At 38.3% G+C, this 23,742-nt stretch overlaps 1 protein-coding gene across 1 annotated transcript in view; it reads right to left on the bottom strand.

Annotated features, from left to right (window-relative positions):
• The window catches only part of Cpsf160 (cleavage and polyadenylation specificity factor subunit 1), a 63,606-nt gene extending 42,069 nt beyond the window's left edge, over positions 1-21,537 (bottom strand). The window contains exons 1-11 of the mRNA XM_070092100.1: positions 21,453-21,537; positions 17,522-17,727; positions 16,288-16,499; positions 15,609-15,907; positions 14,891-15,141; positions 14,411-14,592; positions 12,468-12,630; positions 11,855-11,961; positions 9,373-9,546; positions 4,844-5,086; positions 493-699 (exon numbers count right to left, since the gene is read on the bottom strand). Coding sequence (XP_069948201.1) covers positions 493-699; positions 4,844-5,086; positions 9,373-9,546; positions 11,855-11,961; positions 12,468-12,630; positions 14,411-14,592; positions 14,891-15,141; positions 15,609-15,907; positions 16,288-16,499; positions 17,522-17,705 — 2,022 coding nt within the window. The 5' untranslated portion in view covers positions 17,706-17,727; positions 21,453-21,537. The remainder of the gene's footprint in view (positions 1-492; positions 700-4,843; positions 5,087-9,372; positions 9,547-11,854; positions 11,962-12,467; positions 12,631-14,410; positions 14,593-14,890; positions 15,142-15,608; positions 15,908-16,287; positions 16,500-17,521; positions 17,728-21,452) is intronic.
• Between the last annotated feature and the right edge of the window lie 2,205 nt (positions 21,538-23,742).

The following is a 23,742-nucleotide window of genomic DNA, read 5'->3' as shown; positions in this document are numbered from 1 at the left end:
ATAATAACTTTAGTGCAGTTATTGTGTTCAATACAGTGAGTTTATATATATACATTATATACAGTATTGGTCTCTCAGGCCCCAAATGTTAGTAGGAATAGAAAAAAATTGGAAAAGAAAAGAAAAAACAACTAAAACTACAAAATAATGTAATGCGCGTATGTGGAATTCGTCGATGTTGCCACCACCACATCATTTTTGACAAACTTCTTGGCACTGTATCTCGGTAAGTACTGATCAGATTTTTTTTTTTTGTCTTATTACCTTCACAAAAATATGCTCTTTAATTCTGTAAGAAAAAAATAATTTTTTTTTTTTTCAAAATTTCTTGGACACTGGAGCACCACTTCAGATTTTGGCCTTTGACCCTGAAAGGGTTAAGGGTTAATATCATCACATCTTCCATTTTTGGAAGCATGGTATGCTAACCCTTCATTAATTCAGGCACTGAGGTTTATAGTAAAAAGAATATGAAAATAAATCTTGACATACTCCAGTATTTATTGGCTTGCTAGTGGTAAGCTTTGGTGGTAATAAGCGGGTTGTGACCAAGGTGAAGATCATTAGAGTGCCATCTTTAGCGAGGACTGCCAGGTAAGGATCAGCTAAAGTTGCAGCAACAAGAGGAGCACCAACATCAACTGGAACATGTTGGATCTGCACCGTACCTTCCAAAAGCCTTACACCACCACTAGTCACCTGAGAATGAAAGACCGATTAATTTTACAACAAAGAACCTCATAAAAATAAAAATACTTGAAAACCAAAATACAATACATGCTAACTCTATAACAGAAAACCATCTTCAAGATACTATTACAAAATAATGAGAAAACTTTGATTGGCAAACAAACTCAAAAGTACAGTATACAATGCCAACAAGTTGATGAATAAGAACAAATTGATGAATATAACACATGTGCAACACCTGGGCATCTTTACTGGCAGCAGGCTTGTAACTCAAAGATTGTTTATATGGAGGCATGAGTACAGAGATCTTACATTCAGAACTGTCCATTATTATTAATGTCCACTGTATAAATTGATTTTGAATTTAACAGACATCTGAAAAATCCTAGGTAGTAGGTTGGTAGACAGCAGCCACCCAGGGAGGTACTACCGTCCTGCCAAGTGAGTGTAAAACAGAAGCCTGTAATTGTTTTACACGATGGTAGGATTGCTGGTGTCTTTTTTTTCTGTCTCATACACATGCAAGATTTCAGGTATGTCTTGCTACTTCTACTTAGGTCACACTACACATACATGTACAAACATATATATACAGACTCCTTTGGGTTTTCTTCTATTTTCTTTCTAGTTCTTGTTTATTTCCTCTTATCTCCATGGGGAAGTGGAACAGAATTCTTCCTCCGTAAGCCATGCGTGTTGTAAGAGGCGACTAAAATGCCGGGAGCAAGGGGCTAGTAACCCCTTCTCCTGTACATATTACTAAATGTAAAAGGAGAAACTTTTGTTTTTCCTTTTGGGCCACCCCGCCTTTGTGGGATACGGCCGGTGTGTTGAAAGAAAGAAAGAAGATCTGAAAAATCAGAATTGTCCATTGATTCAATCACTGAATAGCAATATCGTCATTCAGTTTTAATTGACAATCAGCATTAACAAATACCCCTTTGCCCATTAAGGTTCACTCTACATAGACTCCTCCAAAATATCTGCAAACATTTAGGAATAGTTAAGCAGTAAAGCTAATATAAGCAGCTACAAATCTGGGCTAAAAAGTAAAGAAAGACTAAAGCATGGTTGAAAAAATATTTTACACTCATCAAATGCCTATAGCACTAAATCGAAATTTAAGGAAAAAAATAGCTTTCCTTTTTTTTTTTAACATGTTGGTAATTTCCCACCGAGGCAGGGTGACCCAAAAAGAAAGAAAAACCCAAAAAAGAAAGAAAAAAACTTTCATCATTATTCAAGGGAGATATACTGTAGTGTTGTTTAACCCTTTGAGGGTCGACAGGCCCTATCCGAGACTCGTTCTCAGGGTCAGCCAAATTTAAAAAAAAAAAATAATAATTCTCTCTTATCAAAAGATAGAGAATCTTTTCTCAATCATAATGACACCAAAAGTTTGAAATTTGATGGAAAACTTATGGAATTATGCTCTCGCGAAGTTAGCGGTCTCGGCGATGTTTACGCATCAGCGATTTTGCCCACTTTGAGCCCCATTTTCGGCCAATTCCACTATACTAGTCGACAAAAAAATGAATATTTCGCTAGAACTCCATTTTTTCTATCGAATGAGTGCAAGAAACCACCCATTTATCAATTTCAACTATCCAGTACAGTGGTCAGAATTTAGCAATTTTGCCAATTTCACACAAATTTCAAAAGATACCAATTTCCGAATAGGGTCCAGAATAAACAAGAAAGATATTCCTGGCACTAAAATGACATTTCCTCTGTTCATTAGTCACGTCTCAAGGCCCCTCTTATATTCTTTTGCTTTCCACTTTGAATTTTTATTCTCACAAAAAATAGAAGATTTACTGTTATGCAGACTACTGCATTAGTATAAAAAATGGTATAAATAATATTGGCGCAGTTGCAAAAGAATATTAGACTCACCAGTTGACGTGTATTGGAACCTTGGCATGATTTGTTTACTTTTGAACTTTGGTAAAAATCGAACATTTCTGCTACTTTGAGCTCAATTTCAAGGTACTTTTCATTGTAAAACCAGTCAAAATCATCTCAATTTCTGTAATATGTCTTCCATTCTATAAAATGAGACCAAGAAAACTAGAATACAACAATAAATACCATACGAAAATACAGTGCAAAGTGGCTGTTTTATTCCAAAAAAACGGTCACAGTTTTTTTTTCTCATTATGCACTGTGTGCTGCAGGATTTTTTTTATACTGTGCACACTGACCACATAGACCCATTCTTTCATATGTAGGCCTACCAGCTTTCTCCCACTAGATTTGAGGGCACTAGAATTTAGGCGTACTAGTACGTCAAAAACCCTGGGTCGTAAGCCGTACTAGTACGGCCGAAACCCTCAAAGGGTTAATATATGTATGAAAGAGGGGAAGGTACATAGGGATTGGCAGAAAGCATGTATAGTTCCTTTATATAAAAGGAAGGGGGACAAAAGAAATTGCAAAACTTATAGGGGAATAAGTATATTGAGTCTCCATGGGGAAGTGTCGTAAGAGGCGACTAAAATGCCGGGAGCAAGGGGCTAGTAACCCCTTCTCCTGTATACATGTATATTACTAAATGTAAAAGGAGAAACTTTCGTTTTTCCTTTTGGGCCACCCCGCCTCGGTAGGATACGGCCGGTGTGTTGAAAGAGAGAAAGAAAGAAAAGATAAAAGGAGAAACTTTCATTTTTCCTTTTGGGCCACACCGCCTCGGTGGGATACGGCCAGTGTGTTGAAAGAAAGAAGTATACCGAGTATACCAGGTAAAGTGTATGGTAGGGTTATTACTGAAAGAATTAGAGGTGAGACAGAGAGCAGGATTGCAGATGAGCAAGGAGGCTTTACAATGGGTGGGGATGTGTAGATCAGGTGTTTACATTGACGCACATATGTGAACAGTATTCAGATAAAGGTAGGGAAGTTTTCATTGCATTTATGGATTTAGAAAAGGCATATGATAGAGTGTATAGGGGAGCAATGTGGCAGATGTTGCAAGTGTATGGAATAGGTAGTAAGTTACTAAATGCTGTAGAGTTTTTATGAGACTCAGATTAAAGTGGGTAAGAGAGAGAGAGAGAGACTACTTCCCAGTAAAAGTAGGTCTTAGACAGGGATGTGTAATGTCACCATGGTTGTTTAATATATTTACAGATGGGGCTGTAATAGAAGTAAATGCTAGGGTGTTGGGGATAGTGGCGGGATTAAATTATGGGGAATCAAATACAAAATGAGAGTTGACACAGTTACTTTTTGCTGATGATACTGTGCTTTTGGGGGATTCTAAAGAAAAGTTGCAAAGGCTAGTGGATGAGTTTGGGAGGGTGTGTAAAGGTAGAAAGTTGAAAGTGAACATAGATAAGGGTATCAAACGATTTAGATAAAGAAAAATTGGATATCACATTGGAGGGAGGGAGTATGGAAAAAGTGAATGTTTTCAGATATTTGGGAGTTGACTTGTCAGCAGATGAGTTTATGAAGGATGAGGTAAACCATAGAATTGATGAAGAAAAAAAGGTGAGTGGTGCATTGAGGTATCTGTGGAGACAAAGAACATTATCCATGGATGCAGGGAGGGGAATTTATGAGAGTATAGTGGTACCAACACTCTTATATGGGTGTGAAGCATGGGTTGTAAATGCTGCAGTGAGAAGGCGGCTGGAGGCAGTGGAGATGTCGTGTCTAAAGGCAATGTGTGGTGTAAATATTTTGCAGAGAATTCGTTGTGTGGAAATCAGGAGGTGTGGCATTACTAAAAGCATTAATCGAGGGCTGAAGAGGGGCTGTTGAGGTGCTTTGATCATTTAGAGAGAATGGAACAAAATAGAATGACTTGGAGAGCATATAAACCTATTGGGGAAGGAAGGCAGGGTGGGGGTCATCCCTGAAAAGGTTGGAGGGAGAGGGTAAAGGACATTTTGTGGGCGAGGGGCTTGGACTTCCAGCAAACGTGCGTGAGTGTGTTATATAGGGGTGAATGGAGACAAATAGTTTTTGGGATCTGACGAGCTGTTGGAATGTAAGCAGGGTAATATTTTGTGAAGGGATTCAGGGAAACCAGTTAGCTTGATTTGAGTCCTGAAAATGGGAAGTACAATGCCTGCCCTTTAAAGTCTGGAGGGACGTCTAAACTGTCATATCTGAGCTCCTCTGAAAAGACAATGACAGCTTTCCTTACCTGTATAATATATCTGTTATTGCCAACATTGCCAGCAAAAACAGTCCTTGAGGTAGTGTTGAAGCCCGACTCTTCCAGTTCATTGATCTCTTCTTCTGTGCGTAAAATGAGAGATGAGTCAGATCTTGACAGAATAAGATACGAGTGATCCTGAATGCCACCTTCTCTTCTCCGACGCTCGTCTGCTTTACCAACAAGTGTCCACATATCTTCGACTTCAGGCAAGTCAAATGTGGTTAAAACCTGTTCAATGGTACCATTCGTTTAAGATATAATTATTACTTAATAAAAAAAAAATTTCAGTAAATAAAGCATCTGTAAATCATTCTCTATAAATCGTAATATTTCAGTAAATTTCAAACACAGTTATTGAGTCTCCTCTTGACAACTTCACATTATTCCAGCAGCATTTCTGATATGTTCTGGGAATATGTTGAATAGTTTAGGCCTTCAGATGTTGATGTAGTGTTCTCACACTGTGCCCATGGCACCCCTGAATTTCACTGGGCATATTTTACATTTCCTCCCATATCTCTTATAACTTTTATTCTGTACAAGTCAATAATAAGTTGTAGCTAAAACTGTATTCACTCCACAAGCACAAAATTATAGTAGGTTGGTAGACAGCAACCACCCAGGGAAGTACTACCGTCCTGCCAGATGACTGTGAAACAAAAACCTGTAACTGTTTTGCATGATGGTAGGATTGCTGGTTTCTTTTTCTGTCTCATAAACACGCTAAGATAACAGGGATATCTTGCTACTCCTACTTACACTTTGGTCACACTTCACAGACACGCACATGCATATATATATATACATACATCTAGGTTTTTCTCCTTTTTCTAAATAGCTCTTGTTCTTTTTTATTTCTTCTATTGTCCATGGGGAAGTGGAAAAGAATCTTTCCTCCGTAAGCCATGCGTGTCGTATGAGGCGACTAAAATGCCGGGAGCAATGGGCTAGTAACCCCTTCTCCTGTATACAATTACTAAAAAAGAGAAGAAGAAAAACTTTATAAAACTGGGTTGCTTAAATGTGCGTGGATGTAGTGCGGATGACAAGAAACAGATGATTGCTGATGTTATGAATGAAAAGAAGTTGGATGTCCTGGCCCTAAGCGAAACAAAGCTGAAGGGGGTAGGAGAGTTTCAGTGGGGGGAAATAAATGGGATTAAATCTGGAGTATCTGAGAGAGTTAGAGCAAAGGAAGGGGTAGCAGTAATGTTAAATGATCAGTTATGGAAGGAGAAAAGAGAATATGAATGTGTAAATTCAAGAATTATGTGGATTAAAGTAAAGGTTGGATGCGAGAAGTGGGTCATAATAAGCGTGTATGCACCTGGAGAAGAGAGGAATGCAGAGGAGAGAGAGAGATTTTGGGAGATGTTAAGTGAATGTATAGGAGCCTTTGAACCAAGTGAGAGAGTAATTGTGGTAGGGGACTTGAATGCTAAAGTAGGAGAAACTTTTAGAGAGGGTGTGGTAGGTAAGTTTGGGGTGCCAGGTGTAAATGATAATGGGAGCCCTTTGATTGAACTTTGTATAGAAAGGGGTTTAGTTATAGGTAATACATATTTTAAGAAAAAGAGGATAAATAAGTATACACGATATGATGTAGGGCGAAATGACAGTAGTTTGTTGGATTATGTATTGGTAGATAAAAGACTGTTGAGTAGACTTCAGGATGTACATGTTTATAGAGGGGCCACAGATATATCAGATCACTTTCTAGTTGTAGCTACACTGAGAGTAAAAGGTAGATGGGATACAAGGAGAATAGAAGCATCAGGGAAGAGAGAGGTGAAGGTTTATAAACTAAAAGAGGAGGCAGTTAGGGTAAGATATAAACAGCTATTGGAGGATAGATGGGCTAATGAGAGCATAGGCAATGGGGTCGAAGAGGTATGGGGTAGGTTTAAAAATGTAGTGTTAGAGTGTTCAGCAGAAGTTTGTGGTTACAGGAAAGTGGGTGCAGGAGGGAAGAGGAGCGATTGGTGGAATGATGATGTAAAGAGAGTAGTAAGGGAGAAAAAGTTAGCATATGAGAAGTTTTTACAAAGTAGAAGTGATGCAAGGAGGGAAGAGTATATGGAGAAAAAGAGAGAAGTTAAGAGAGTGGTGAAGCAATGTAAAAAGAGAGCAAATGACAGAGTGGGTGAGATGTTATCAACAAATTTTGTTGAAAATAAGAAAAAGTTTTGGAGTGAGATTAACAAGTTAAGAAAGCCTAGAGAACAAATGGATTTGTCAGTTAAAAATAGGAGAGGAGAGTTATTAAATGGAGAGTTAGAGGTATTGGGAAGATGGAAGGAATATTTTGAGGAATTGTTAAATGTTGATGAAGATAGGGAAGCTGTGATTTCGTGTATAGGGCAAGGAGGAATAACATCTTGTAGGAGTGAGGAAGAGCCAGTTGTGAGTGTGGGGGAAGTTCGTGAGGCAGTAGGTAAAATGAAAGGGGGTAAGGCAGCCGGGATTGATGGGATAAAGATAGAAATGTTAAAAGCAGGTGGGGATATAGTTTTGGAGTGGTTGGTGCAATTATTTAATAAATGTATGGAAGAGGGTAAGATACCTAGGGATTGGCAGAGAGCATGCATAGTTCCTTTGTATAAAGGCAAAGGGGACAAAAGAGAGTGCAAAAATTATAGGGGGATAAGTTTGTTGAGTGTACCTGGTAAAGTGTATGGTAGAGTTATTATTGAAAGAATTAAGAGTAAGACGGAGAATAGGATAGCAGATGAACAAGGAGGCTTTAGGAAAGGTAGGGGGTGTGTGGACCAGGTGTTTACAGTGAAACATATAAGTGAACAGTATTTAGATAAGGCTAAAGAGGTCTTTGTGGCATTTATGGATTTGGAAAAGGCGTATGACAGGGTGGATAGGGGGGCAATGTGGCAGATGTTGCAAGTGTATGGTGTAGGAGGTAGGTTACTGAAAGCAGTGAAGAGTTTTTACGAGGATAGTGAGGCTCAAGTTAGAGTATGTAGGAAAGAGGGAAATTTTTTCCCAGTAAAAGTAGGCCTTAGACAAGGATGTGTGATGTCACCGTGGTTGTTTAATATATTTATAGATGGGGTTGTAAGAGAAGTAAATGCGAGGGTCTTGGCAAGAGGCGTGGAGTTAAAAGATAAAAAATCACACACAAAGTGGGAGTTGTCACAGCTGCTCTTTGCTGATGACACTGTGCTCTTGGGAGATTCTGAAGAGAAGTTGCAGAGATTGGTGGATGAATTTGGTAGGGTGTGCAAAAGAAGAAAATTAAAGGTGAATACAGGAAAGAGTAAGGTTATGAGGATAACAAAAAGATTAGGTGATGAAAGATTGAATATCAGATTGGAGGGAGAGAGTATGGAGGAGGTGAACGTATTCAGATATTTGGGAGTGGACGTGTCAGCGGATGGGTCTATGAAAGATGAGGTGAATCATAGAATTGATGAGGGAAAAAGAGTGAGTGGTGCACTTAGGAGTCTGTGGAGACAAAGAACTTTGTCCTTGGAGGCAAAGAGGGGAATGTATGAGAGTATAGTTTTACCAACGCTCTTATATGGGTGTGAAGCGTGGGTGATGAATGTTGCAGCGAGGAGAAGGCTGGAGGCAGTGGAGATGTCATGTCTGAGGGCAATGTGTGGTGTGAATACAATGCAGAGAATTCGTAGTTTGGAAGTTAGGAGGAGGTGCGGGATTACCAAAACTGTTGTCCAGAGGGCTGAGGAAGGGTTGTTGAGGTGGTTCGGACATGTAGAGAGAATGGAGCAAAACAGAATGACTTCAAGAGTGTATCAGTCTGTAGTGGAAGGAAGGCGGGGTAGGGGTCGGCCTAGGAAGGGTTGGAGGGAGGGGGTAAAGGAGGTTTTGTGTGCGAGGGGCTTGGACTTCCAGCAGGCATGCGTGAGCGTGTTTGATAGGAGTGAATGGAGACAAATGGTTTTTAATACTTGACGTGCTGTTAGAGTGTGAGCAAAGTAACATTTATGAAGGGATTCAGGGAAACCGGCAGGCCGGACTTGAGTCCTGGAGATGGGAAGTACAGTGCCTGCACTCTGAAGGAGGGGTGTTAATGTTGCAGTTTAAAAACTGTAGTGTAAAGCACCCTTCTGGCAAGACAGTGATGGAATGAATGATGGTGAAAGTTTTTCTTTTTCGGGCCACCCTGCCTTGGTGGGAATCGGCCGGTGTGATAATAAAAATAAAAAAAAATAATAAGGGAACACTGTATCAACATCTGGGGTTCCAGACTATTCAACATCTTACCAGAAGATATTAAAAACACAGCTGGAACAAGTGTAGAAGCCTTCAAGAGGAAACTGGACAAGTATCTTCACCAGGTGCCAGATATGTGGGGCAGTGGGTCTCCAGCAGCAACAGCCTGGTTGTCCAGGCAAGAACCAGACAAGCTTGGCCCATGGCTGGGCTCCGAGAGTAGTTAAACTCTTGAAACTCTTCAAAGTTATAAAGGTATACACAAAATGTGCAGAGACAACCCTCCTAAGTCTGAGATCAAATTAACATTTTTTTCTGTTTACCTGTGGTTTGATAGATCTTTGAAGGATAGATAAGGCTCCATTTTTGCCATGGCCAGATGTGGTAACTAACTCCACACAAGGATCCACAGAGTTCTCATATTCCTCACTTAGAAAAGCTGGCTCTCCCATTGCTACATCACCACAGGGACCAATATTCAATAAACTATCCATCACCTGAAAAAAAAAAAAGTTCTGCCATTGTTTGCAGCTAAAGAAATCAACAGAAGGATGGAATATATAGCAAATTGTCGCATTCAGTCAGTTAGTTCTAATACAACAGCCTATGCCTTAACATTTTACATATAGTAGACCAAAAGGGCTGACAATCACTGGTATGATCAGCTAGACAAAACTGGGGAAGAGGCTGTAAAACCAATAAGCTTTACCAGATCATCTTAACATTAGCATTACAACAACCAGGTTCCCCTCAATTCATGCAAATTTGCTATTATACATCATCTAATCATTACCAGTAATTCCTTATATGTGATGCACATTGGCTGTATGCGACTGGTACAATAATACAAAGAACGCTAAAGATTCTTATTATGCAGAATTAAGCGCTTATGAACTGACTGAACTTGGTACAGCCAGCATATGCTGGAATGCACGTACAGTATAAAACAAATAAATAATTCATATATGTGAAATAAGTTTGCTGTCAGTGATGGAGAAATCACTAAACCTGTTGGGAATATAGCACCTGGGAAATGGGTCACTCACATCAAACAATATAAATTATATTTTTGTAAAATAAACTTTAAAAAACTTAAGAAACATAGTTTGTCTTTCTTGTTTAACTCATTACAAATACTTCAAGTTAATAACTTACAAATGTGACACTTCAATTTATTTCCTATTCATTCAGTTGTCTGCCATACTCTCCTCTATTTAAACTGTAATTTATATTTAAATACAGTGGTACCTTGACTTATGAGTTTAATCCGTTCCGTGACCTAGCTCGTAACTCAATTTGCTCATACGTCAAATCAATTTTCCTCATTGAAATTAAGTGAAATGCCATTAATCCATTCCAGCAGAATTCCTGCTCTCAGGAGGCAGGAGGAAAATACTTCAATATAACGCTAATATCAACTCTACGGCTTATTTACCTATCAAAATTGATCTAATATGACATAATAAACAATATTATTAACATAGAAACATGAAATATAGTACTCTAGAATGAATAAAATATGTCATTATGTGACAAGTGGTGGTGGCCACTCCCGCTCCCGCTCTAACCATATCTTCCCCTTCTGAAAATGGAGTGTTTGTGAGGCTAACTGCACTAGATCACTAGTTTCATAAGGAAACATAATAGAGAATGTAAATAAATAAACTGGTTTTATAAAGTGTACATATTTACCTTGAAGAACAGATGCTGGCAGAGGTGGAGGTGGAGGGTGGAAGAGATAGGCTACTTGCTACACTCTTAATGCTACACTTTATCGCTTAGCTGGAACTATAGCCTATATCGACTCCTGCTTTAGTATTGTACATATCGTAGAAGTACTACGCTGGTACAGCCTAGCCAAGTCCACAACCCACACACCTCACTCGTGTTTATCTATGATTTCATTCTTTAATTCAATGGACATCATCCTGTTTTTCTTCTCGGCACTGTCCTTTGCACTTACTTTCTTAGGCAAAATAACTGCACAAAACGAAAGCATAACACAAGAGAAATGCTTCCACGGTGAGGTAAACACGTGCACTGCTGAGCGAATGTTGTGGTGTTCACTGCACCAACTAGTGGCGGCGTTCTGAAGCTCACTCGTAACTCAGATTTTGACTCATAACACAGAGCAGAAAACTGACCGAGCAATGGCTCGTAACTTGAAAATCTCGTATGTTGGGGCACTCGTAAGTCGAGGTTCCACTGTACTGAACTTCCTTAATCAAGCAATTTAATATACAACTGAAGTATTTCCAAGTTTAGACAGCAAAAAAATCGAAGTTGTTTATCTGCATTGGAGAAGGTATTAATGTTTCTCACTTCATTACTAGTAACTCTACCACAAGCTTCTTCCCAACAAAATTTTCTTGCATTAGAGGGATGCATGCTGAAAATATTGACTACCTTCCTCTCATTATATTACTCACACTGCAGTTGCTCATACCTTTATCATATCTATTTTCAACTTGCAATTTTTCCCATAATAGCTTTCAAAAAAGAAAGATTAACCTAAAAATCAAAAAAGAAAATTCATTCACCATCATATATTAAATAGCTGTCCCCAAAAAAACTTAATTAACTGTTTCATTCAACATGTGTCCTAAAAAAAAAAGAGAAAATTCATTCACCATCATTCATCCAACAACTGTCTTGCCAGAACTACAAATTTCCCACCTACAGAACCAAAGTCTCACTAAGCATTTTCCCTAAATCCTATCACTCTCCAATAACATGTTAAAACCCCAAAAGACAGCTACTTTCACAGTATATTGCAAAACCTTCACAAAGAGATTTTTTTTTTACCTCAAAGTTGTATGAAGCCAACTGAACAGTCGAGGTATCTTCATGCCCATATACCTCTAGGGCATCATCGTCTCTGATGTCCTCAACATTACTGGCAATCCAATCACCTGCAAATAAAACAAGCTAAACTGTAAACATTGCCTAAAAATACAAAGATGAGTAGCTTTCAGATATTCATGTTACAGGATAAAGGCATGATTGGAAGTGCCCAAAATTGAAACGACAACCTAGGTTTATCAATTTCATGAAATTATAGCAGTACAGGTCACAAATTTATAAAGAAATTTAAAATTAAATTTAAAATTAAATCTGTTCTTATGAACACAAGAGAAGGTTTGTGATTTTCTTATGTAAGAGTACACAGAGATGGCAAAAGAAATACGTAATGAATAAATAATGTGAAAAAATAAAAAAATACGGAAAAATATCTAACATTAATTTATTAACCCTATATGCATCGTAACTTTCGTTTTTCTTTTTGCGCCACCCCGCCTCGGTGGGATATGGCCAGTGCATTGAAATAAATAAATAATTATGTACAGTACACAACTAAGATAACATACTGTAATTAAAATCAAAATGAAATACAAATCGAGCAGTAGAATATACCTACCTAATGTATCAAGCTTCTTTCGCTTTGTTGGAGGTTCTTGATCAGCTGGGACATTGCTTTTGGATCTCATGGGGTCACTTAGCTCTTTCTCAGTGTAACGAAGGAGGAGAGAATTTCCTAGACGAGACCCCAAAAAGAGGTACTGGTCTTCGCACATACACATCTGAAAGTCATTCTGATTTTCTAATTAAAGCACAATAAACTAATTAAAAATATATATGCATTCCAACACATTATACTAGATAGAAAGGTAACTCCAACCACAAATTAAGTACATGCAAGAAATATTATAAAGTTGATGAACCTGATCTACTGTAAGTTGAGAATGAAATATCACTTCACCTTTGATATATACCTTTGATGAGTTCTGAGTGTTTTTCTACTCCCAGAGCTCGGCCATGGGCCAGGCTCGTCTGGTGGCTGTTTCTGATCACAACCTGGTTGTATATAAGATATACAGCAGATCATTGATTGGCTTATCCATGCCCCTTTGGGGAGATTAAGGGTGTAATGTATTTTCAACATTGGATGATTTGCATTTTTTTTATGATCACTTTGTGTTGCACATTTCCTTTTCAGCATTATTTGCTTAGGGGCCACATTGAACAAAACTGCTGGATAATGTTGAAAGTCAAACAACAGATCACTGGATCCAATGAAAGCCAAACAACAGAGAGGAAAGCACTAAACACATCTCAGTCATATGGTGCCCCTGGGGAAGGGGAGGCATTCAGGTTCAATCCAAGGAAGGGAACCACAAGCCCAATTCCTCAGAGCAAGAGCTCTGTAATGGCATCAAGGAACCTCCCTCGAGAGGAATAATCTACCATATAAACCTGCATGAAGGGTTGGAGGGAGGGGGTAAAGGAGGTTTTGTGTGCAAGGGCTTGGACTTCCAGCAAGCATGCGTGAACGTATTTGATAGGAGTGAATGGAGACAAATGGTGTTAAATACTTGACGTGCTGTTGGAGTGTGAGCAAAGTAACATTTATGAAGGGATTCAGGGAAACCGGCAGGTCGGACTAAAGTCCTGCAGATGGGAAGTACAGTGTCTGCACTCTGAAGGAGGGGTGTTAATGTTGCAGTTTTATAACTGTAGTGTAAAGCACCCCTCTGGCAAGACAGTGATGGAGTGAATGATGATGAAAGTTTTTCTTTTTCGGGCCACCCTGTCTTGGTGGGAACCGGCCGATGCGTTAATAAAAAATAATAAAAAATAATAAAAAATAAACCTGCATGAAGATACACTTGACAGTGCTGTACAGCAGGACCCCCGTATCTGCGGGGGCTAAGTTCAAGGACCTGCCATGGTTACCAAAACTGTGGATAGTAGCAAACCCTATAGTATATAAATCCAATACAGTGGACCCCCGGTTAACGATATTTCTTCACTCCAGAAGTATGTTCAGGTGCCAGTACTGACTGAATTTGTTCCCATAAGAAATATTGTGAAGTAGATTAGTCCATTTCAGACCCCCAAACATACACGTACAAACGCACTTACATAAATACACTTACATAATTGGTCACATTCGGAGGTAATCGTTATGCGGGGGTCCACTGTACATACCTATTATAAAGTTTAATTGATAAATTATGCACAATAAGTGGAGAATTATCACTTTTTCACTGATGGAGAGCACTTCACAGCTTCTCTTAGGTTTTGAAGAACTGCCAGCTTCTCTACTTTTTTGCTTTGGGGCCATTATATGCAAAATTAAGAGGTATTTTTGGGTCAAAGTAAACTGTGGATAACTGAAATCACGGATACCAAATCAGTGGATACAGGGGTTCTACTGTACTTCTAAGATTGTCATGTCTGGTGTACTATTGCTAATGATCATTGGGTATTCTCTTCATAACAGTATATCTGTAACACTGCCACTCTTCATATCCATGCCAATTTATAAAAAAAATTACAAAGAAAATTATGAATACACACACTACATGTTAACACTGATGCTGCAGCTTTGTCAAAGTGGAAACTGCGAACAGATCGCATGGAATCAGCCACTAAGGTGAGGACATACAACTCCCCTCCTCTCAGAGAGATGACAACCCTATCTTCTGTGAGGAATTCTCCATATGCACAATCTAATGAGATCACCACACCTTCTTGCTTCCCTGTGAACAAATTAAAATACTGTAATTATAATCCATGTGTATTTAGAATAAAACAATCACCTCACAATTAATCCAAAATTTGGAGATACAGGATGGTTCAGAACAGGCTGAAGAGTCATCCAAAGAGTCCTCTCTATATTACGAATTAGTTGTGAATTGTTCTATTACTGGTATTCTTCTAAGCTATCACCAACCAAAAATATATATATATGCCATTATTCTTTTATTATACATATACACTAATTTATTTTAATTAATAGGTCAAATGTTTAACAATTTCAAAATAGTTAGTACATACTTAATGGGAAGTTTGTGTTCTTATCTCCCATAGAATTGAGTGATACTCCATAGGGAGGAACTGACTGAGTGAGATACGTGAGAGAATTTGCAGCAAAAAGCAATACACCACCAATGGGCTTTGGCACAGGTAAAAGCTTTTGACAGTCATGTGGAAGACATGACAACGACCAAATTACAGGATGAAGGCGCTGCCGTATATTGAGAGAGATGGCTGCTAAGGCGCAAGTGTCGTGACGTACAGCTACTCTCCTGATGAAAAAAATTACATTAGAAATTTTTATTTTCTAGTGATGCTCCTCACTTTACAATGATTCGACTTACGATATTTTAACTTTACGATGGTGCAATAGTGACACATATTCAACAGTCATCAAGATTTTATTACTTGGGAGACAGAATCAGAAATGGATGAAGATCTTTACCAGCTTGTTGGTACTGAAGCTGGTATTTAGTTAGTTACAGCAATTATTTGTTTACTTACTAATTCAGTGACAGTAGTTATTTATTTATTTATCATATATATATTCACATTCAACTTACAATATTTTCAACTTACAATTGGTTCATCAGAACGTAACCCCACCGTAAGTTGAGGAGCACCTTAATTTCAAATTTATTCAGAAACTTAGTGTATTTATGTATTATAGTAATCATTTTGTCAGTATATATCATGAAATGTTATTCAACACTTGACTCTTCAACATCTTTCACATTACCCTGGAAAAGTTTTGATAGGTTCATAAAGCAGCATCAAAGTTGGGTCATAATATCCATGGAGGAACTGCATGTCTATAATGTTATCGATACTAGGTGTTTCAAAATCCTTTGGGTCAATAATGTACGACTGCAGAACTGGACCTCTTACATGTGACGTGCTATATTCAACATCATCTGTAGTGAGGTCTCTTCGAAATGGTAAAATTACAATTTTTCTACCATATATTAACATAGCTGCACATCGGCCTTCCGGATCAACTCGAACCAATGGGAGAACCACAGTTTGAACCCATCCTCCCTGAAATAGCATTTATATACCAGGTAAGAGACAGAATTTAAAAAAAATATATTTTATATTATAGACTCATGCTGAGTACAGGAAAATAAGCCATGTAACACACACACACACACACACACACACACACAGTATGTACATCATGAAAAACACAATCATGCATAAATTATTGAAGCAAAGCCATCTTTATTAATATGTTGCATTTAGCACAATATGCTGACTCACAGTGACATTAATGGTCTAAAGTCTGATACGATTAATGTATTTCACATCCTCCATCTCCTATCTTTATTCTATCTTCCTTAAATTTTTTCAGTACATAATATGACATTAATTTTGTCTCACACATTCATGCCAACTTCAAAAATCATTTAAAATCTTACCCTGATATCCTCCTTCTCAAAATAATGAAGTGATACAGTTCTCAGGTAGTGATTATATGGATCGTACTCTACCAGGGACAGCTTAGCATCCCGAAACCCCAGAAGTAAGGAATCTCGCAGAGGGGAAAGTGACACTGATGCCATTGTTGCTACATTGTCGTGCAATTTGTATGTTGCCATGCATTCTAGTTTCACCTTTGGAGGACAATTATCTGAAAGGGATAAATGTGTAAAATATGTCAATTATTCAATTGCCAAAATCGAATGATTATAGCTCAGCATTTTTTGGGGTTGAAATTTTTCTCTTATTATAACTGGAAATTACCATGATGGAATTACTTGCTTGGTCAATTACATCCCACAAATGTGAAAAAATACTAAACATACAGATTTCATTGAAGTTTAAGATAATTTTGATAAAAAATATTTAATGTCTGTTCCCCTGGTTCCACAAAGACAAAAGACATATACAAAATTACTTCCTGTGTGAGAGAGAACCCAAGGTCAAATAAGGGAAGGAAGTCTTTGCAAGAGGCTAGAATAACATGGAAGATTTAGAAAACGAAGGCAGGAAGAATTGCAAAATGAAGAAAAGAAATCAGCAAAGTATTAAATGTAGAAATTGTTTGCATCACTAAGCAAGGAAAAAAAAGACTCAGAGATTTAGCAGTTTTATTATTATAACTTTTATGAGCACTAAACCCATAGGGGTCATACATACCCTGAGGGGGGGCAGAATGAGTGGCATTCAAGTTCGATCCAAGGAAAGAGAAATCAGGTCCAATTCCTTAGATCAAAAACCCTTCAATAGCATCAAGGAACCTCTCTGGAGGGAAACAGCCTTACAAAGTAGCAGAGGCAGCAGAGGAAGGCTGCACACCACTTTGGAGTGTATGTAGGGTAATAAACAAAAATGTACTGGTAATAAACAAAAAAGCATTGGAGGATGAGCCAAGGAAGAAAGGAAAAGGAAAGATGTAGGAGTGTTCAGACTTCAGAGAGAGCACCAGTTTTCCTGGTAAGAGAAACTCTACCCAGTGTGACCCATGAAATGTACTGAGCTAACAGTCCCATCACAAAAAGATGACTGTCCATGGAAAAAGAAAGTCCACAATTCAAATTATCAGCATCACCTTTTATATTGACTTAAGAGAACCACTAAATGCAAAGACTGACCATTATGGTACACCCCAAAGGCCCTATCCCAATAGTAAGGTAACAAATTATACCTTACCTATGATCCCTCCTCGGTCATCCTTTTTATTTGATTTTGGTGGTACTTCAGCCACTAATCGGAACACCCTGATGATGTTGGCTCCTGCTACAACGAGAGACTTCTCTCGATGGTTGAAGAAATTACAGTACAAGGACAACTCCACCCCCAAGGCTGGGTGAATTATCTTGCACAAATTATACATTGCTGCCTTGTAGCTTCACTACCTGAAAAAAGATAATATCTACTGTATTTACCAACAAACCAAGTTCACTGCTTCCAGCATTTATCTGGGACAGGTCATAGCATCCACATCCAGGACCTGTTCCTTTTTATCATTCTCTGAGGCAATTTTTGGCCCACATCAGTTCACTGCCTGTGCTCACTCTTGCATACACTTGTAAATCAGTCTCCAATTTCCCCTGGAGTTAGAATGTTTTATGTGACCTAATTAATTGTTTAAGTATAGTGCTACTAACAACAGCTTCTGAAATAAATGGTGGTGCTAAGAGGAAGAAGAGGAAATGCTAAGAAGAAACCTGAACTTATAAGGAAGGTTGAATATAGTGTTTCAGTGTCACATGAGTGTGAGGAATATGGTGTTAAGAAAGTGTGATATTTGTAAAAGAAAGGGTAAACTTACAGCATATGCTCATAAGTTTACTGCAGATGTTCACCAAAAAAGGTTCAACAGTTGGTCCTAGAAAGCATTAGAAAACAGCCCAAGATAAACTTGAAGAAGCAGTATATAAATGGTACATTCAATAATGTTTTATTAGTGTTAACGTTCATAGGGTTGATCCTCACTTTTCTGATGGTTGGCTTTGGCGCCTCTGACATTGACATTGCTTGGCTGATGTAAAAACGTAAGGCAAGGCTGGTAGTGAACCCTCGGATGAAGTTAAGCCAATCCGAGGTTAAGCCATTCAGAATAATGTTAAATGATCTGATAGACAATGAGAAGGTCCTTCAATCTCAATTGCATAATGCTGATGAGACTTGTTTCTTTTGTTATTCACTCAATTCCAACACTCTAGCTTTTTAGCATGAAGAAAGACACCAGGCCATAAGTTCAACAAAAACCACTTTCAGGGATCAATACTAGGCCCCTTGTTCACAATATACATAAACAATAAACAGCACTAAAAAATAGCAATATAAACAAGTTTGCCAATGATACTAAAATATATGGACAAATTCAGCTGAGGACACTAGAGTAGTACAGAAAGATCTAGATAAGTTGACACCGTGGTCAGAGAAGTGGGAGACAATGCACACAAATGTAAGGTTCGATTCCTGAGGAAAAAAAAATAACTATGGCAACTAGTGGTGGACCTACATTTTTGGATCCCTGAAGCTTGAACTGTTATGGGGTCACCTCTGTAGCCAGCAACGGCTAGCCTACATTATACTTTAACCCTTAAACGGTCCAAACAGATCGACGTTCAAATTCGTAGTGCTACAAAAGTAGATCTACTTTTTTTTTACATATTTTCAAATATAACAAAAAAAATGTAGATAAAAGTTTTTTTTACACGTTTTCAAATGTAAAACAAAAAAGGAGATCTACATTTTTTTATATACTTTCAGATGTTGAAAAAACGTATATATACGTTTGGACCATTTAAGGGTTAATAACCTTTTAATTTTTATTTTAACTATTATTTTATACTGAATTACAGTATATTATTATTATTTTAACCCGTAAACGGTCCAAACATATATATACATTTTTACCGCTAGTGCCCCAAATGTATATACGTATACGTTTTATTTGTCATACATTCAACATTGCCACGATAAGCCTGAGTCGCCTAGACATGAGAGAATGGGTGTGTGCACTCACTGTGTGCCATATTAAAATAATTGGGGATGCCTGGGTACCATATACTCTTTTTTCCTATTAAAAAAAAGATTTTTTTTTCTCAAAAAAAGTTGGGGCATTACGGTAGAGAACGTATATATACGTTTGGACCGTTTATGGGTTAAAAGCCCCTTCTCATACAGTAGGCTCAAGATTTTTAAGCAGTGTGAACTAAAGTCACTTCTGGGCCCCTCCAGGATTAGGGGCCCTGAAGCTCAAGCTTCATTAGTTTCATAGTAGATCTGTCCCTGATGGCAACTACAGGAGGGGGCCCCACTTATACAGCAGGTTAGGTTACAGGCAACTGCTGTAAAGTGAAACATAGCCTTTCTTCGCTTTCAAATGCATATATAAGCCTGATAACACGTTTACACTATCATATATTAGGTGAGCAATAGAGCTAGGCCTAAAAAATGCATATCCAGTTACACACATTACCGACCATAAAACATTTTCATTCTCAGGTTATAGTGAGTGGTGACTATTTCTTGTATGAAATCTGAATAAATGAAGAATGGGTGTAACTGAAAACCGCTGCATTAGCAAAATGCTGTAAAGCGAAGAACTATAACACAGGGCATAAACTAAATAATGTAAATTTCAAATTGAATGTGAAAAAAGATTTATGGGTTCTAGTTAGCATTAATCTAAAGCCAAGACAATAGTGTGTATGTTTGCAATATAGCCAATAGAATTCTTGGCTTCATATCAAGAAGTATAAATAACAGAAGCCTTTAGGTTATTTTTCAATCTTATATGTATTTGGTAAGGTCTCATTTAGATTACATTGCACAGTTCTGGTCCCCATATTACAGAATGGACATTAATATGCTGGGAAAAATACAGAGGATTAGTAATTAAGCTTATTTAGGTAGAGACACACATAAGAACAGTTACACAAATTTAGGTGATTACACTTATCATCCATAGTAACATATCTGTAAATTACCCACCAGGATAACCCAAAAAAGCCAGCTGAAGTGACTTATTTCCATTGGGGTCCTTGATGGCAATGATGATCAAATGTATCAAAAATATTTCTTACATAGACCGAAGGGACCAAACTTTCAATCTCTGGAAAAACGTAGAATATGGGTGAGAATGAAGTGTTGAATGGAAAAAAAAGGAGTAAATAAAGGGAATACAAATAACACATCAACAATGTTCAACTGAGACTCGCAGCAATGGATTCAAGTTGGCAAAAGGTTATTGCAATCAAAACTAAGCACTAAACCTACAAGGGTCATATAGTGCTGTCAAGTTTGAGAAATAAAGATTTAAGATACAGGGAAGTAACTGTTGGGCAAAAAGAGTTGTTGACGAGTGGGAAAACCATCATCATAATCACAGGGAAGCGCTAAACCCGTAGGATTATACAGTGCATGTGGGAGGGATGGAAGGTATTCCAGGTCAATTCAGGGAACTGGAGCACAGATCCAATTCCCTAGATCAAGAGCCCCTCACCAGCGTCAAGGAACCTCCCTTGAGGGGAGAGAAAAAAAAAAACCTCGTGAAACTGTAAATCTAAATTGGACGGGTACATGAGTAAATGTAAGTTTGACCTGTCTAGCATGGGCCAGTAGGCCTACTGCAGTGTTTCTTCATCCTTGTGTTCTACATGAACCACAATGGATATAACTCACTTTGTCCCACTTTTTGGGGTTATCCTGGTGGGTAATTCACAATGTTACTATGTATAGTAATTTGCGTAACTGTATTTATGTATACCTGTATCTAAATAAACTTACTTAAATGTAATGGAAAAAAAATTTAAGGTTAACTTCTCTTCCAGTTAATTTTTATTTCAAAGATCACCAATAGAATAAGTCAACTTTTTTTTTTTCCTTCCCGAGTGTCTGGGTAATTTAAGACGTCGCTGTGTATCACGTAAAGACAATTTTTAATCATTCAAAATGTGTAATATTGTATCCCAATAAACTTTATTTCCGCATTTTCAAAAAAAAAAAAATCCTGATAATAAAACTGGCAGAGATAAAGCCACAGACGGCCTACCTCTCCCCTTTTTATTACCCCAATACACACTAAACTAACCAGGAACAAGTAGGTAAAGAAAAGATAAGAAAATACCTGATATATTTATTATTGAAGCATAATAATGGTGAGAGAGCTGACCCACGCCGGCCACAACACAACCTTGTTATATCCTACTCACGTAATATATTATTATTACTTGTATATCTTATATGTTAATTAATAGAACTTTAATACACCAATTTTGTTGATATTAATTTGTGTGAAATTATCGTTATTAGTTAAAGTTTGAGTGAGTAGAGATGATTTGTTGGTGAGGTCAGGGGTGTGGTTTGACCTGGTCACTGGTCAAAGCATCTCCTGGTTTCCATTATATAAATTCTCAAACATGTTCAAAATAATAAAAGGAGCTATATTTAAAAATGTCCTAAAATATGAAGTTTGTTGTAATGTTGGTCACTATTATATAACCTGTACGAGACTGCTGGTTGAACACTGCTTCAGAGAAAACTTGAGAGACAGACAGAGAGGATAAACTATTTAAGTTGTATTTCGGTAATATAATCATTTACTAGTATAGTTTAAAAATAGTTTTAGGGCACACATGTCTTATGAGCACACATTTATAGTATATTATATACATTTAACCTAAAATACTCCAGGTAAGTGAAACACTGTGACTTCTTTTACCCCTTCATCGTGGCTGCATGGCTGGTTGGTTAATGGTTTAATTGGATATATAGAATGTAATGAACATTTGTTAGGTAAGATAAGATAAGATTTTATTCGGATTTTTTTTACCCGGAGGGTTAGCCATCCTGGATAACCCAAGAAAGTCAGTGTGTCATCAAGGACTGTGCATCTTATTTCCATGTGGTCCTTCAATCTTGTCCCCCAGGATGCGACCCACACCAGTTGGCTAACGCCCAGGTACCTACTTACTTGCTAGGTGAACATGGACAATAGGTGTAAGGAAACAAACCCAATGTTTCCACCCGGCCGTCAATCAAACCACGGATACTCAGTGTGTGAAGCGAGAACGTTGCCTACCAGGCCACGGGGCACCTCTACCAGGTTATATGGAGACAGAAACACAGAAGGTTGATTGAGCTGCATATTTCGACCCCATTCTGGGATCCTCTTCAGCATGTGTAAGCAAGTTTATTAAGGTATGTACACATAGGTATATATATAGAGCATAAATTACCAAGGATAATCCCCCCCCCCCCCAAAAAAAAAAAAAAAAAAATCAGTGACTTATTTCCATTGTGGTTCTTGAGTACAATACAATCAAGTTGATAATTACAGCACATGTAGAACAGTTGGGTATCTTTATTGTTGAAACGTTTCGCCTACACGACAGGCTTCTTCAGTCAAATGCAGAGGACAATAAATTTGGTGACAGCAGCAGCAGTAGTGGTGAGGTAGAGATGATGTGATCAATCCATCAACCTTGAATGTTGATGGATTGATTACAGCTTTACTTCACCACTGCTGCTGCTGTCGCCATATTTATTCTCCTCTGTATTTGACCGAAGAAGCCTGTCGTGTAAGATAGATAAAATTTTGTTCGGATATTTAACCCCAGAGGGTTAGCCATCCAAGATAATCCAGGAAAGTCAGCGCGTCATCGAGGACTGTCCTATTTCCGTTGTGGTCCTTCAGTCATGTCCCCCAGCATGCCACCCACACCAGTCCACTAACACCCAGGTACCTACTTTGGTCCTTAAGTCATGTCCCCCAGGATGCCACCCACACCAATCCACTAACACCCAGGTACCTACTTTGGTCCTTCAGTCATGTCCCCCAACATGCCACCCACACCAGTCCACTAACACCCAGGTACCTACTTTGGTCCTTAAGTCATGTCCCCCAGGATGCCACCCACACCAATCCACTAACACCCAGGTACCTACTTTGGTCCTTCAGTCATGTCCCCCAGGATGCCACCCACACCAATCCACTAACACCCAGGTACCTACTTTGGTCCTTCAGTCATATCCCCCAGCATGCCACCCACACCAGTCCACTAACATCCAGGTACCTACTTGCTTGCTAGGTGAACACCCTGGAGAGCGAAGCGCTGCCATAATATAAGTCACATTAGTTGCGCTTGTGTCCTTTTACTTTACAGGTATTTACCGCTAGAAACACCCAGGTACCTACTTACTGCTAGGTGAACACTCAGGTACCTACTCACTGCTAGGTGAACGGAGACATCAGGTGTAAGGAAACATGCCCAGTGTTTTCACCCGGCCGGGGATTGAACCACAGACACTCAGTGTAGGCGAAACGTTTAAGTAATGTAGATACCCAGTTGTTGTACATGTGTCTTACTCATCTACAAACTAATAAGCCTGGCTAAGAAGAGTGAGGAGATGTCTAC

This window comes from Cherax quadricarinatus, chromosome 38, assembly GCF_038502225.1.
Source record: "Cherax quadricarinatus isolate ZL_2023a chromosome 38, ASM3850222v1, whole genome shotgun sequence".
Taxonomy (NCBI): Eukaryota; Metazoa; Arthropoda; class Malacostraca; order Decapoda; family Parastacidae; genus Cherax; species Cherax quadricarinatus.
Note: the sequence above shows the minus strand (reverse complement) of the source record. Positions and strands in the feature narration are given on the sequence as shown.